Source organism: Dendropsophus ebraccatus, chromosome 15 (assembly GCF_027789765.1).
Source record: "Dendropsophus ebraccatus isolate aDenEbr1 chromosome 15, aDenEbr1.pat, whole genome shotgun sequence".
NCBI classification, from domain to species: domain Eukaryota; kingdom Metazoa; phylum Chordata; class Amphibia; order Anura; family Hylidae; genus Dendropsophus; species Dendropsophus ebraccatus.
In genome coordinates this window covers 41227557-41243098 of record NC_091468.1, presented here as the reverse complement: position 1 = coordinate 41243098, position 15542 = coordinate 41227557, and the positions used below count along the sequence as shown (strand labels likewise).

Genomic DNA, 15542 nt, shown 5'->3' with positions numbered 1-15542 from the left:
AGTAAGAGATCATGGGGGTCTAACCTTCGTGCCCCCAGTGGCTTTATTTTTAACAGAGCTGAAAGTACAGCACTGGTTTCTTCTGTGGCTCCACAGAAAATGAATAGAGCTGCAGATCATGTGCCAACCCACGGTTCTATCCAAAACAAAGGAGACAGGGGCCGATTTGGATATTGATGGTGGGCACAGAGGCCGACATCTCTTACTTGTCCTCTATCCTGTGGATAGGGGACAAGTACGTTTTAATCAAAAACCCCCTTTAAAGATGACCTGTAGTTATTACTCTAAAATCTACTGCCTCTCCCATTCCTGCAGGATTATACTGGAAAGCACATATTCCGTCAATGACTGAGGAAGACTGGCGAGATATCCTTAACTCTCACACTTTGGTCTCCACAGCCGCCACCCACAAAATGACTCAACTGTACATTATACACTATAGTTATATCACCCCAGTAAGGCTCTTTAAAATGGGAAGGCTCCCTACTGATGAGTGCCATAGATGTCACGCCCCAAGAGCAGATTTCTGGCACTTGATATGGCAATGTTCATATGTTGCTTCATTTTGGAATGAGGTGGTGGCCCTCTTAAAAGAAATAGTTTCTAGAGACATCCTCTTGGAACGTCTAGTGTGTTTGTTTGAGATAGGTGGTCTTTCTTGCTAGGAAGACCATCGCTCTCCGTTGGACACTTGCCCCCCAACTTTGTCCAAGTGGAAAAAGGTGGTTAACCTTATAGTCCCATATGAGAAGGTGGTATATAAAAGTAGGGGTCAACCAAAAAAATTCGAGAAGGTATAGGGGGGGGGTGCAATCACCCTCTGATCTTGTATACAGTACAATGGTTTAGAAAGCTTAGAGCCTCATTTCTGCCCTAACCTATTATTGTCTGTATTTAGACTCCTGCTTTGTGTTTAGCCAGTTAAACAGCCATACTAGCTTGAGAGGGTTTAATAAATGTATATTTCTCTTTTCGTCTGTACAATTGCTGCTAGCTAATTCCATGATCTTTGTAAACTGATGTGCCACTTGGAATATATACTGCCACTGCGTGGGCGAGATGTTGATGCTGTTTTTATTTGTTGGTTCCTTGGAGTGTGGAGCGGTGAGGTAACCTTCTCTGCACAAAATTCAATAAAACGAATTAAAAAAAAAAAAAAAAAAGATGACCTGTAGGGTTTCTTGATAAACCCTAATGTTCCCTAGATACGTGGCTTTATAGTCTGACAATTCAGTTATTAGTCAAATGGGTGTGAACTTTTTAATAATTTTTATAAAAGGGGTGACTATCAGGGGATGGTTGTGATTGTACAGTAAGGGGAAGTTTATTAGATATAAACACCCCCAAGTAAAATATCCATACCCCCTGACTGTGTAATTCTGCCCATCACCTGATTTTTACTCCCATGTTTAAAATTATATTTACGCCCATCTGACTATTAACTAAACTGTCAGAGAAATTATAAACCTTTATATCTCTGGAATGGAAGGCTGTATAAAGAAACTGTAAATAGGTGTGTGAGAAGAGAATCCTAAAGTATTTCACGATAGTAACATTTTTTTTTTTTTTGGGGGGGGGGAGGGGTTGGCTACAGGTCCTCTTTCAGTGCAGCAAGGCATTGGCAGCTGACATCACCTCAGTATCTCTAAAATGCTGCACTATTTTACAGTAGATCATGAATGGTTGCACAGGTCACAGAGCATACCTAGAAAACTTTCCCATATAATGACGCTTGCTGTAAAGCACATCTGTAAATGCAATTAACAACAGTTCAAGATGGCAATCGCCATATGGAAAAAAAAGTACAATCACAAAATACAAATAGATTATATATAAAAAAAAAAAAAAAAAAAACTGTTTTAGTATCTGACCCTATAAAAATTTTAGCTGAGCTCCAGGACCACTTTTTCAGTCCCTGGTCTGGTAAGAGAGAGTGACATTTACAGTTTTACACACGATCATGGGATCAGATCAGTTGTATCCTGTGGAAGGGATCACTATAAGAATTTTAGGGGTGCTTAAACTTTGTTATTTTGGACAGGGCTGTGAAGTTGGGGTTTTCCTTGTACCAAAACACAACAGCAATTGGGGTCAGGCACTACCGGGGTATAAATATAGATGTCAGCCCGTCGGTTGTAGGATTCTCAATTATGGACAATTAACTTAACACCAACTCACTGTTCATCAGAAAACAGCGATGCCAATCAAAGTAAAGCTAGCGACACTCACATGTCTTGAGGTGTAGAAAATGTCTTTATTCACATCTTAAAATCACAGCTGCATGGCAGGGAGATGTGCTTACGAGCAGATCTAGCAACGACAGGCCATTTTGTACCCTTCTGGCACTTCATCAAGTGCACAGCTTTATGAAGTGCCGGAAGGGCACGAAATGTGTTGTCGCTGCTAGATGCGCTCGTAAGAAATAAAGGTTAAGTGGAAGGCAAAGAAGAATCTGGAGAGGACTCTGGGCGCTGCCGCAAAGTAGATGTCTCCAAAGTTGGGGTGGTATTAAAAGGTTAAAAGGCTTTATTGACAATTAAAACCAAGGTAAAGATACAAAATAAAAATATAATTAATTGAGATGAGCGAACCGAGTCGATCCGAACCCGAACGTTCGGTATTTGATTAGCGGGGGCTGCTGAACTTGGATAAAGCTCTAACATTGTCTGGAAAACATGGATACAGCCAATGACTATATCCATGATTTCCACATAGCCTTAGGGCTTTATCCAACTTCAGCAGCCACCGCTAATCAAATGCTGAAAGTTCGGGTTCGGATCGACATGCTCGACCATGCTTGAGGTTCGCTCATCTCTAATAATTAAGCATAAAATCAATTACACATTTTGGGACATGGAAATATAAAATATAAAAGATCCCTTCATCAGATTTTGACAAAATTTTTATTCCTTATCTTTACCTTGGTTTATTTGTCAATAAAGCCTTTTAACCTTTTACCATCACTCCGACTTTGGAGACATCTACTTTGCAGCAGTGTCAGGAGTCCTCTCCAGATTCTTCTTTATCTTTCACTTACCTCGAAAGAAGGGGCCCTTTTGTGGGAGCATCCAGTCATCTGGGACACCCGGCCAGCAGCCCTCTCCATGACTAACGGTACCCCTGGCTTATTGGGTGATATGCACAAAGCCCAAGGGGCTCAGAGGTGAGAACCCACCCATAATACTCTTCTTGTCCTTTATACACCAAACAGAATTACACTAGGCGCCATCCTCCTGGTCTTTGTTCTCTTCTCATACATCTCGTAAGAAATAAAGGCACAGTTATGTACACTGGACTGAAGGATGCAAAAAAAGCCAAAAGGCAAATTAAGCCCAATGGACACAACATCTGTATGCACCAGGTGCAGAAACACAATGGCAGTAATTAATACCAACTTTTATATGTCACTCTTCATACAAAGATACACTGGTGTAAGATGCCCCAAATTTATTTAGAGACACGCAATTCTTAATATCTGCGGACCATCTTTTACCAGCTGAGTTTCATACTTTGAGTTAGGAGCTGGTGTACAAATCTGTTATAATTTGTGTCAATTCTCTGGTATTATAGTAAAGTATGGTAAAGTCAGGTCATTGCAGGCCACACGACCTGCCACTAAAGCCAACCAACTTTATAAAAAAAAAATGCCTAAAAATTCCTAAAAGATGCACACTTTTGCACAAATAAAGATTGCATAAAAGTGTTATGACTTTAGTACGCCATTGGTAATCAAGCTATAATAAATATCCCCCAATGAGAACACACCATTAGCTGGGTCTAAGAACAACAGCCCACACCAAGAGGCAGAAGTAAATTTACCTAATTTAGGGAGAAAAATTCTTTCCTGACTCCAAAGCTGGTTATCACGATAAAACCCTGAATCTGCGACCCTTCTCCAGAATATAGTGATTATAACCTGTAATATTATTACACTCCAGAAATGGATCCAGGGCCTCTCTGCACTCTTTTAGTGAGTTCACCATGACCACTTCTTCAGGCAGAGAGCTCCATAGTCTCACTGCTCTTACAGGAAAGAATCTCCTTCTGGGCTGGGGTAGAAATCTTCTTTTTGTAGATGAAGAGGGTGTCCCCTTGTTACAGATACAGTCCTGGAACAGGATTGCCCCCAAAATATATTCCTCCATAGTTTTCAGGTCACCCATTAGCTGTCCGTGTTCTAAACTAACTATTCCTAATTGTGATGATCTTCCTGGGTACTCTAGTCCTCCTATTCCATTTATTACTCTGGTTTAATCTCTTTGATCCCTGCCCTGCATCAATCCCCTCCATGTATATCCCTCTTCCTTGCATCCATCCCCTCCATGTATATCCCTCTTCCTTGCATCCATCCCCTCCTTGTATATCCCTCTTCCTTGCATCCATCCCCTCCTTGGTTAAACTTGATGGACATGTGTCTTGTTAGAGTTCGTTCATTGTGTGTGAATTCGTCTGGAAGAACCAGCCGACTCCCAATGTCTCTCCCGGATTCACACGCATCATACTGTGCTGCCAGGGAGCCAACACCCAGCTTCATGCTTCTCCTGACTCCTCTTCTCTGGTGCTTGTGGGGTTAAGCCTTCAGGTGTAGCTAGCTGCTCCTAAGGCTTGCTCCATTTAGAGCACAGGAGCTGCTCCCTGGCTGCTATTGGTCTCCATCTCAGCTGTCAGACTCCTTGTTCCTATCAGTGGCTGGGGCAGGAGTTCAGGCAGCATTTAGTCTGGGCCTTACTAGCAGAAGTTGCCAGTGTATGTTTGGTCTCCAGTTACACCTGCGTATCCATTACGCTGCTTGTTATTTGACACTTGGACTTGGACTTTGCCTTTGCCTCATCCTCTGTACTGCATTACCTCCTGTGCTTGACCTTGGACCGGACTCTGTTTACCCTTTGCTTACTGATTTGGATTTTGATGTTACCTCCTGCTGCCGACTCGGACTGTCTGACCTGTTATTATATACCTGTCTGTGTGTTCTGTCTACTGCCCTGTATCCCTAGTTAGGCTAGGGACTGTCACCCAGTTGCTGCCCAGGGGGGCAAGTAGGCAGGGACAGGGGTTGCGGGTCAAGAAAAGGGACTGCCATCTTCCCGGACCCCAGGACTCCCTGACATGTCTTTTTTCAACCGTACTATGTAACTGCACTTTCCACCGTCCGTGCATGGTCTCTGTCACTTTTACATGGGACGATTATTGTCCACAGAAACGTTTCTAGCATCACTCTTGACCAATAATCGGCCCGTGTGAAAGGCCCTTATAACTCTAGTCGATTTTCACATCAGTTATACCCATTTAGCACATGATCCCAGTCTGGAATTATCCTCTCCATGTCCATAACTTTATATATAGGTAAAAAGAAAATAAATGTGATAAATGTGTGCTTCTACTGTGTTTCCCTGAAAATAAGACAGTGTCTTATATAAATTTTTTTGCCCCCAAAGATGGGCTGTGTCTTATTTTTAGGGGATGTCTTATATTTCCATGAATAATTCACACTTATTGTTGAAGAAAAACATGAACATTTAATATTTACTGTACAGTGGTTGTCATCACAAGCCAGCATGACCAGACATAACCCTGATGGCAGCGGGGGGGGGGGGGGGGGGGGGGGGGGGGTTCTTACATTCAGGGGGATGCCTTATTTTAAGATAACTGTAACTACTCCACTATGCATTATTTTCGGATGATTTTCGGGAAAACAGAGTATTAAAAAAAAAAAAAAAAGCTTAGCAAGCTTAGCTGTTTCTGTAATCCTGGTCCTTCTCTGTTTGTTCCCTACCTGGATGTGGCAGTAAGAGGGAAGGGGGACCCATGCTCTGAAGATGTGGCTCCCCTGACTACAATGGGAATACCTCTTTACAGCTATGTTCACACACTTAATGCTACTTAATGTTTTTATTCTTGTACACCAGCCAATTTATGCTATAATTGCTGAGAAGCTAACTATTCATGGTGCAAAATGATAGTAAATAAAGAGTCCTCTGTAATGATCATTCATGGGTCAAGTGCGAGCATCCTGTTCTGAAAGCGAGCATCTTACCTTTGCCATGCAGTTTTGTTCAGTTAGTTACTAGATAAACTCTTTATTGTGAAGGAGTATAAGTAAAAAATAACACTATTAGAAGAAACAAAGAAGCTGATGAGCGACAACTCATTCATTGGATGAATAAATGGGTGTTCAATGAGTTTGACCTGACTTCTGGTATCATTGTATATTGTAAAAGCTTGAATTACAGCCCAGATTTTACTGAAAAGAAGCAACTTTTTTTAAAAAATATTATTTTAACTGAATTAATCACAGTTAATTACGGCAATATAAGTATTTGATATAAGGGGAAATTCCACTTTGGATTCTAAATGGTGCCCTTGGCTTCCATGATAGCACAACAGAGAGGCCGCTTCTTGACCTTCAATGAAACTGGAAGAGGTTAATAAGACTCCTCCTTACCCTTATCAATGCTGTACTATTGCCAGTAGAACAAGGGTCCTGCATTTACGCCAGGAATTCTGCAATCTAAGCAACCAAACTCAACAAAAAAGTATTCTTTGCTGCACTACAGCCTTAGCCATACCCAGATAAAGGAAACCAATCAGCACACAGAACAAATCTCACAGCCAGGTATTCATATACAGGATTAAGCAAATTGCTCATTGTGCAATTCTATATTTTGAAGACTTAAAAAAACGGCAATGATAAAAGTTAAATAAACCCATCCATATAGATTACCTTTGCATGTTGCGATACCCTTGAATTCGATAATAGAAAATGCAAACGAGCTTCAATGCTTTCAAACTCCTGTAGGAATGTCTGATTCCGGAGGCGGGCCGCCTTCTCCTTCTCACAGATTTCTCTCAAAGAATTTTTTAACTTCTCATACTGTCGATGACACCTTAAAATAAGGATTACATGACCATAAGCTAGTTACTTAAAATGGCTTTCTGATTTAACTTTACTTGTCCCCTAGCTGCATAACTCCATTTACTTCTCCCTACTTGTCCCCACAGCCCCATTCATTTTCTATGGAGCCGCCAGAAAGAGCAAAGTGCAGCATTTGGCTATTTCCAGTGTGTCCATCCAAAACAAAGGAGCAAGGGGCCGATCTGAAGAGAGGGGCATGGAGGTCGGAACCCCCCCCCCCCCCCACACACACACACACAATCTCTTACTTGCCTCCTATCCTGTGGATAGGGGACAAGTAAGAGCTTTTGGCCCCGCTGGTTAGATATCAATAAAAGCATTCAGAACATACCTTTGTATTGTATTGGTCCCCAAAAGTTATACAAATCACCAATATACACTGATTATGGGAAATGCTTATAAAGTGCTTTTTTCCCTGCACTTACTACTGCATCAAGGCTTCACTTCCTGGATAACATGGTGATGTCACATCCTGACTCCCAGAGCTGTGCGGGCTGTGGCTGCTGGAGAGGATGATGGCAGAGGGATGCTCAGTGTCCCTCCAGAGCCCTGTGTCCCTCAGTGTCCCCTGCCATCATCCTCTCCAGCAGCCACAGCCCACACAGCTATGGGAGTTGGATTGTGACATCACCATTTTATCCAGGAAGTGAGGCCTTGTTCCAGTAGTAAGTGCAGGGAAAAAAGCACTTTATAAGCATTTCCCATAATAAGTGTATATTGGTGATTTGTATAACTTTTGGGGGGCAATACAATACTTTAATAAAAATTTTCACCTGAACTCTCCTTTATGGTGCGTTCACACCTACAGGATCTGCAGCTGATTTTCTGCAGCAGATTTCATTTAAATAACTGAACACAGCATCAAATCTGCTGCAGATCCTGTAGGTGTGAACGCACCCTTAAAAGGCAGATACTGATGGAAGACCTGGAGGCCTTTGTTACTCACCTGACTGCACATCTATCACAGGTTGCCATTGGGTTGACCCACTACATCTGTCAAGCACCTAAAATGCCGCAGCTGCTATTAACCAAAGCGTCTTAGGCGGTTTAACAGCCATGATTTAGGGGTATTCCTGATTCTGACTATTACAAGAAAAGCCCCACTGTCAATTACATACATGTACAGCCAGGCAACTTTAGACAGAGCATTCCAATGCATACATATACATTATGGCAAGTTAAAGGGTTTTCAGAATACACACTTTAAGCCTACTTACAGATATGTACTGGATGAGCCACACTGCGACATCTTGTTTTCCAATTCCAGTCTTTTTATTTCACTGCAAAAAAAACAAACAACCATCACAAAACAGAATCAAATGTTGTAAAGCGTAAAAAAAACAAAAATTCTTCTTCACCCAAAACTAATCATATCACTGTGTTCTAGTTTGGAAAAAAAACCCATTGGAAACAGTATACTTCGTGTTAATAAATTGTTAATAAGGCAGAAGAGATTCCTGACACTATTCTTTATTTATGTTTGGTATAGGAGAGAAGTAAGATGGGACATATTAGCTAACAACACTGACAGATGATACACTACGGGTGCGACTCGCCCATCACTTTGTGTTCTCGTCGCCTCCTTAAAGGGAATGTGTTGCCTAGATTTTCTTTTACTGATTAGAGCCAGGTATCAAAACTTGATGCAGCTTTCTATCACAGCTTCATCCTATAGCATGGTGGTCATGCTGTACTCCATATAACTCATTAATCCCTATAACATTTTGGCCGCGGCTCTTGCGCTGCATCTAGAAGGGAAGGTCTTTGACACTTTGGGGGAGGGGTGTGGGGAGTACAACCAGCCCTGGCTAAAGAGAATCTCCTCAGCACATGCTACACTGTATGGCAGGGGCTCCTATGGATGCCCTGGCTGGCATGATGGGAGCTGTCACTTTACAGCACCTGGAGGGCCACAGATTGGGCAATGTATATAACATGATGAGAAGCTGCACTCTCTAGTGTTTACAAGAGTCATGGGGCAGGTCACATGATCAGTCAGAGCCAATCAGCCATGAGGGTCACTGTCATCCTGCTCCAATGATAGTGGTCAGTGATGGGGTCAGCTTTTTGCCCTAGCAGGACGTTTAGCAGTGATCTATCAGGTCGCTATGGGTGATAATGCCCCATTATACAGTGTGCAGTAATGAATGTCGCCCGGTATATAGCCGGTCTCCCGCGCTCACCAGTCTCTCAGGCTCTTCCGCAGCTTCGTCACCAGCTCGTCATAGTCAGCGCCTGTCACCGGCCCGTTCTCCATGATCTACAGCTCACCGGCTACACCGACCTAGCGTTACTGTTTCTCAGTGTAGTTCCCAGCCCAGAATGCACTGCGGCGTGTCATGGCCGCCGGAAACCATAGTAACCAAGGACGCCGCGAATCGTCACGTGACGCGTACCAACTGGTCATGTGACTTAGCTGCCGTTGCCGCGCTCTGCTGCTCTCTCACTTGGAGCAGAGAAGTGACAATGTACGGGTCGGGAACATGCTGCCCTCCGGCTGCTGCAAAACTACACTTCCCATCATGCCTGGACAGCCAAAGGCTGTCCAGGCATGATGGGAAGTGTAGTTTTGCCACAACTCGAGGATATCCCTGCCATGGGGACACAATTTCCCAGCTTGCTGAGGAGTTTGGTATCTATGTTGTTCAGTTTGCAGGACAATGCGATAGAGTGGGCGCTGTCACTACATTTATAGAGCTAGCAATCTAGGTTTAGATGATTGGTATCTAGAAATACATATTATTGCCCTCTTACTAAGGCTCTGTTCACACGGAGTAAAACTGGCAGAATACTGACATACTGGTGGTCTATGGGAGGCTCGCGCGCCTCCTCTCTCCGCGCTGAAGAATTGACATGTCCACGCGAGCCTCCCATAGACCACCAGTGGCTGGCGGGATTCTGCCTGATTGATTGATGTGCCACAAATGATGTATGCAGCAGTGATATGTCATGTACAGTGATACCCAAGATATATAGATTCTTTATGTTTTACATGAAAAAAAACACAACACACAGGGGCGTAACTAGGATTCATGAAGCCCCATAGCAAAAAAGTGTAGGGGGCCCCACATACTCACCTGTCCCAGCAATATGGTGCTGTCTCCCCTTCAGCAGCTCTGAGACGCTGTGGGTAGCAGGCCACTCGGAGTCCGTGCTGGTTGGGGGCGCTTGGAGTCCCTGCAGGTGTGGGCGCCGTTCTGAGTCTTGGGGGGGGGGGGGGGGGTGACCTCCATTATATTGACTACTATACAAGATGCTAGGAAAGCTGGGTGACCCCATTATACAAGATGCTAGGATGGCTGCAGACTGCTCCCTCAGTAGCAGATTATAATAAGTCAGTTTCGGGCGGCAGCCCAGGGCCCTGAGCTCCTGGGGGGCCCATGGCCTCCCAAATAGACACATACTTTAAGTGGTGTTTTATCTCCAGGATACAGTTCTGCCATGATTTGCATAAAAATCACTGCTTTTTATCGGAATTTTACACAAATCAGGGCAAAACTGCAGCCAGGAGACAATTAGTAACATTAGAGAACATACTGAAGGACCTTATCATGTAACAATGATGTCACCACAGGTCCTTTACAGGCTGCATTATGGAGGAAAACGACTAAAGCTAGTGCTGCCAAAGTTACAGTGGGTTGTGGGGGCCTAAGCTTGGTGAACAGCCCGGGGCCCATGGTAAAGTTGTGACCCCAAGTAATGTTTTGCTTGCGATCACAAGAGGCCGTCTCTTACTGGTCCCCGGCCGATCCGCAGCTGCCGGGGGTGTCGCATCCTATCCCCGGCAGCGTGCGCATCAGAGAGGTCTCCATGCGCCTGTGGTCCTAACTTCCGGTCCCGAAAGTCCCAGCCCTGGTGCACAGGGAGTTCTCTGATGCGTGCGCTGCCGGGGATAGGACACGACACCCCCGGCAGCCGCGCATCGGCCGGGGACCAGACCAGGAGGCAAGAGGCTCGACGGGGGAGCGGATGGCAGGTTAGTTGTTTTCTTCTTGTTATCTGCTGTGCACAGGGAGGAAGAGGGGCCATCTATAAGGGGGAAAAGGGGCCATCTATAAGGGGGGGGGGGACAGGGGGCCATCTATAAGGGGGGGCATCTATAAGGGGGGGAGAGGGGGCCATCTATAAGGGTGGAGAGAGGGGGCCATCTATAAGGGAGGGGGGAAGAGAGGGGCCATCTATAAATCTATAAGGGGGAGAGGGGGCCATCTATAAAGGGGGGGAGAGGGGGCCATCTATAAGGGAGGGGGAAGAGGGGGGCCATCTATAAGGGAGGGGGGAAGAGGGGGCCATCTATAAGGGGGGGGGGGGGTCCATCTATAAGGGAGGGGGGAGAGGGGGCCATCTATAAGGGGGTGGAGAGGGGGGCATCTATAAGGGAGGGGGGAGAGGGGGCCATCTATAAGCGGATATAAGTAAGGGGGGCATTTATAAGGGGGTATAAGTAAGGGGGGGAGGGGCCCACCTATAAGGGGACTACATAGGGGGAGAGGGGGCCTATAAGGGGGCAACATAGGGGGAGAGGGGGCCTATAAGGAGGCTACATAGAGGGGGGCATATACTATAAGGGGGATCACACAGAGTCAGCCTACCCACTAAACGAGGGCATAAACGGGCCAATACAGATGTGCAGTTTGTAGAGAGATGAGGATGGTGCCAGAGTGAGGAGCCTAATATGTCTGTGTGGCAGATTCTCAGAGAAGTTCTCGTAATGGCTCAGGGCAGATGGAGAAGAAGATGAAAACGACTCTGATCAGAGAAAACGTCCCCTGTGAGTCACTTGATATAACTTCACTGTAATGTATATGGTGTATAGACCCTGTGTAGAGCTGGGGATACCTCTACATGACTGTATGAGGTGATAGTGATCTTTGTACAGTGGATTATTCAGTAGCAGCGGTGGTGTTAGTCAGTATGTGGTGGTATTAGTCAGTAGCAGCGGTGGTGTTAGTATGTGGTGATATTATTTTTTACTTGTTATCTGGTACTGTGTTTTACTGGTCTCAGTATACTGGATTTGGTCATTAACAATATGGTGGTGATGGTAGTGGTTGTGGTGTGGCGGCAATATTTCCATATTTCCTTCCTATATACTGGTATTATTGGTATTATTGGTCTCAGTATACAGGATTTGGTCAGTAACAATATGGCGGTAATATGTATGGTGATAATATTTTCTCTTCCTATATGCTGGTGTTATTGGTAATATGTATTGATTATATATATATATATATATATATATATATATATATACACTCACCGGCCACTTTATTAGGTACACCATGCTAGTAACGGGTTGGACCCCCTTTTGCCTTCAGAACTGCCTCAATTCTTCGTGGCATAGATACAACAAGGTGCTGGAAGCATTCCTCAGAGATTTTGGTCCATATTGACATGATGGCATCACACAGTTGCGCAGATTTGTCGGCTGCACATCCATGATGCGAATCTCCCGTTCCACCACATCCCAAAGATGCTCTATTGGATTAAGATCTGGTGACTGTGGAGGCCATTGGAGTACGGTGAACTCATTGTCATGTTCAAGAAACCAGTCTGAGATGATTCTAGCTTTATGACATGGCGCATTATCCTGCTAAAAGTAGCCATCAGATGTTGGGTCCATTGTGGTCATAAAGGGATGGACATGGTCAGCAACAATACTCAGGTAGGCTGTGGCGTTGCAACGATGCTCAATTGGTACCAAGGGGCCCAAAGAATGCCAAGAAAATATTCCCCACACCATGACACCACCACCACCACCAGCCTGAACCGTTGATACAAGGCAGGATGGATCCATGCTTTCATGTTGTTGACGCCAAATTCTGACCCTACCATCCGAATGTCGCAGCAGAAATCGAGACTCATCAGACCAGGCAACGTTTTTCCAATCTTCTACTGTCCAATTTCGATGAGCTTGTGCAAATTGTAGCCTCAGTTTCCTGTTCTTATCTGAAAGGAGTGGCACCCGGTGTGGTCTTCTGCTGCTGTAGCCCATCTGCCTCAAAGTTCGACGTACTGTGCGTTCAGAGATGCTCTTCTGTCTACCTTGCTTGTAACGGTTGGCTATTTGAGTCACTGTTGCCTTTCTATCAGCTCGAACCAGTCTGCCCATTCTCCTCTGACCTCTGGCATCAACAAGGCATTTCCGCCCACAGAACTGCCGCTCACTGGATGTTTTTTCTTTTTCGGACTATTCTCTGTAAACGCTAGAGATGGTTGTGCGTGAAAATCCCAGTAGATCAGCAGTTTCTGAAATACTCAGACCAGCCCTTCTGGCACCAACAACCATGCCACGTTCAAAGGCACTCAAATCACCTTTCTTCCCCATACTGATGCTCGGTTTGAACTGCAGGAGATTGTCTTGACCATGTCTACATGCCTAAATGCACTGAGTTGCCGCCATGTGATTGGCTGATTAGAAATTAAGTGGTAACGTGCAGTTGGACAGGTGTACCTAATAAAGTGGCCGGTGAGTGTATATATATATATATATATATATATATATATATATATATACCAATAGCATCACTTGGTCGTGAAAGGAGGGGGCAAGGCCCAAGTTGACCTCTTGCACCAGGGCCCAGGAGACATTAACTACGCCCCTGAAGCCCTGGATACATGTGGGAGAGACACATAGAAAAGATACAATCCTACTTACCAGCTACCAACCAAGCGAGTCCCGTCACTGCCACCGCCCAGCTATCCTATATCCTAGGCAACCGCTGTCAACATGACAGCGAGAGAAAGGGGCAAGACTTAACAAGAAAACAATTTTTTACTTTCTTTGCATCTCACATGACCTAACAAAAGATTAGATAATGGTAATACCCCTTTTATGAGTTTACCTTTCTAAACGGGGACATACCTACCTAATGGGGGCCTTACCTGTCCATTGAGGGGACATACCTATCTACTCAGGGGAACCTGACGATTAGGGAGATCTACAAATGTAATGGGGGACCTACCTACCTACATAATGGGGGACCTACCTACTTGGGGGATTTACCTAATGAAAGAGACTAAAGCTACTTTTATACGGGACGATAATTCGCCCGATCGTACGATTAACGATGTCGGAGTAACAATTATTTTTTCATAACGATCAGCGTTTAGACAGAACGATATATCGTACGTAAAAATCGTTTTAAGATCGCCCGCCCGCAGTCCGGCCCGCCCGCAGCCCGGCCCCCCATTTGCAGCCCGGCCCCCCGCCCATCCGCAGCCCGGCCCCCCCGCTCATCCACAGCCCCCTGCGCTCGATCGCCACCCCCGCCGCTCCGATCGCCACCCCTGCCGCTCCGACCGCCCCCCCCCCCCGCCTCCACTCTGATAACCCCCGCCGCCGCTCCGATAGCCCCCGCCACGAGCATACCTTACCTGCTTGGCGTAGCGGGTGTTCGAAATTCCCGGCTCCCCTCTTCAGTGCATTGATTGGCTGTAGAGGGGAGGCGGGAATTTCAAACAGCTCCTCTTCAGCCAATCAGTGCTCCTCTTCAGCACTGATTGGCTGAAGAGGAGCTGTTTGAAATTCCCGGTTTCCCTCTTCAGCCAATCAATGCACTGAAGAGCGGAGACGGGAATCTCGAACACCCGCGGCGCCGATCAGGTGAGGTATGCTCGGCGGGAGTGCTGATCGGCCAGCGGGGGGCGGTGGGTGTGCTGATCGGATGGCTGGGGGGGCAGCAGGGGGGGCGATCGAGCTGGCGCAGGGGGCTGTAGGATGCGGGGCCGGGCTGCAGGGGTCGTGCTACGGGCGGGCCGGGCTGCGGGCGGACGGACGACGACCGTTTACACGAAGCAATCGGTGAAATTTTAGCGAACTACGAACAACGATTTAAGAACATGTTAAAAGATCAAAATGAACGATTTCTTGTTCGTCGTTTGATCGTTCGCTGCGTTTACACGTACGATTATTGTTCGAATTAGATCGTTATCAGGCAAATTCACACGATAATCGTTACGTGTAAACGCACCTTTACCCCCTCTTAGGGTCCTATTACATGGCCCGATGAAGGCCCGATCAATATTGTAATTGAGCACCAATCTGCTAGATCAGCACTGACTTACTGGGCCTATTACATGGCCTGATAAGCTTTTAGCAAGGGCTGCACGATGGTAATATTTTTGTTTCTCTGCAGCAGATGTGCAATAAATCTGCAGCGTATAACTATATCAGCAAAGTGGAATCTATACATATATACTGTTTACCTGTAAATACAGTATACAATAAGCAAGTATTATCACCGTACATATATTATCATCATCATCATCATCATCATCATACTGTTACTTACTAAAACCCAGTACACTAACACCAACAATACCAATAATACCAATCCACAAGAGACAAATAATACTGCCCCATCATACCCATGTATGAACACCACACTGTGACAGAATATTGCCTGCTATATACCTATACTGAATAAAACTACCAATGAAATATGATGCTGAAACTATTAATATGGCCAAAAGGTTACACATAATCAGCTACACCATGAGCACAAATTACCACCACCAAATGACTAGATAGTATAGCCATACTATGATAGTACACAAAACACAATTTAAAGACTAACATTGCTCCAAAAGAGTGACTACAGCGCAGCTACAACCAGTGACTCACAGG

General features: G+C 45.2%; 1 protein-coding gene across 2 annotated transcripts in view; it reads right to left on the bottom strand.

Annotated features, from left to right (window-relative positions):
• KIZ (kizuna centrosomal protein) overlaps positions 1-9283 on the bottom strand; it is a 102026-nt gene extending 92743 nt beyond the window's left edge. For both annotated transcript variants that reach the window (XM_069954224.1, XM_069954225.1), the window contains exons 1-3: positions 9097-9283; positions 8131-8193; positions 6722-6884 (exon numbers count right to left, since the gene is read on the bottom strand). In XM_069954224.1, coding sequence (XP_069810325.1) covers positions 6722-6884; positions 8131-8193; positions 9097-9170 — 300 coding nt within the window. In that variant the 5' untranslated portion in view covers positions 9171-9283. The remainder of the gene's footprint in view (positions 1-6721; positions 6885-8130; positions 8194-9096) is intronic.
• Positions 9284-15542: the final 6259 nt, after the last annotated feature.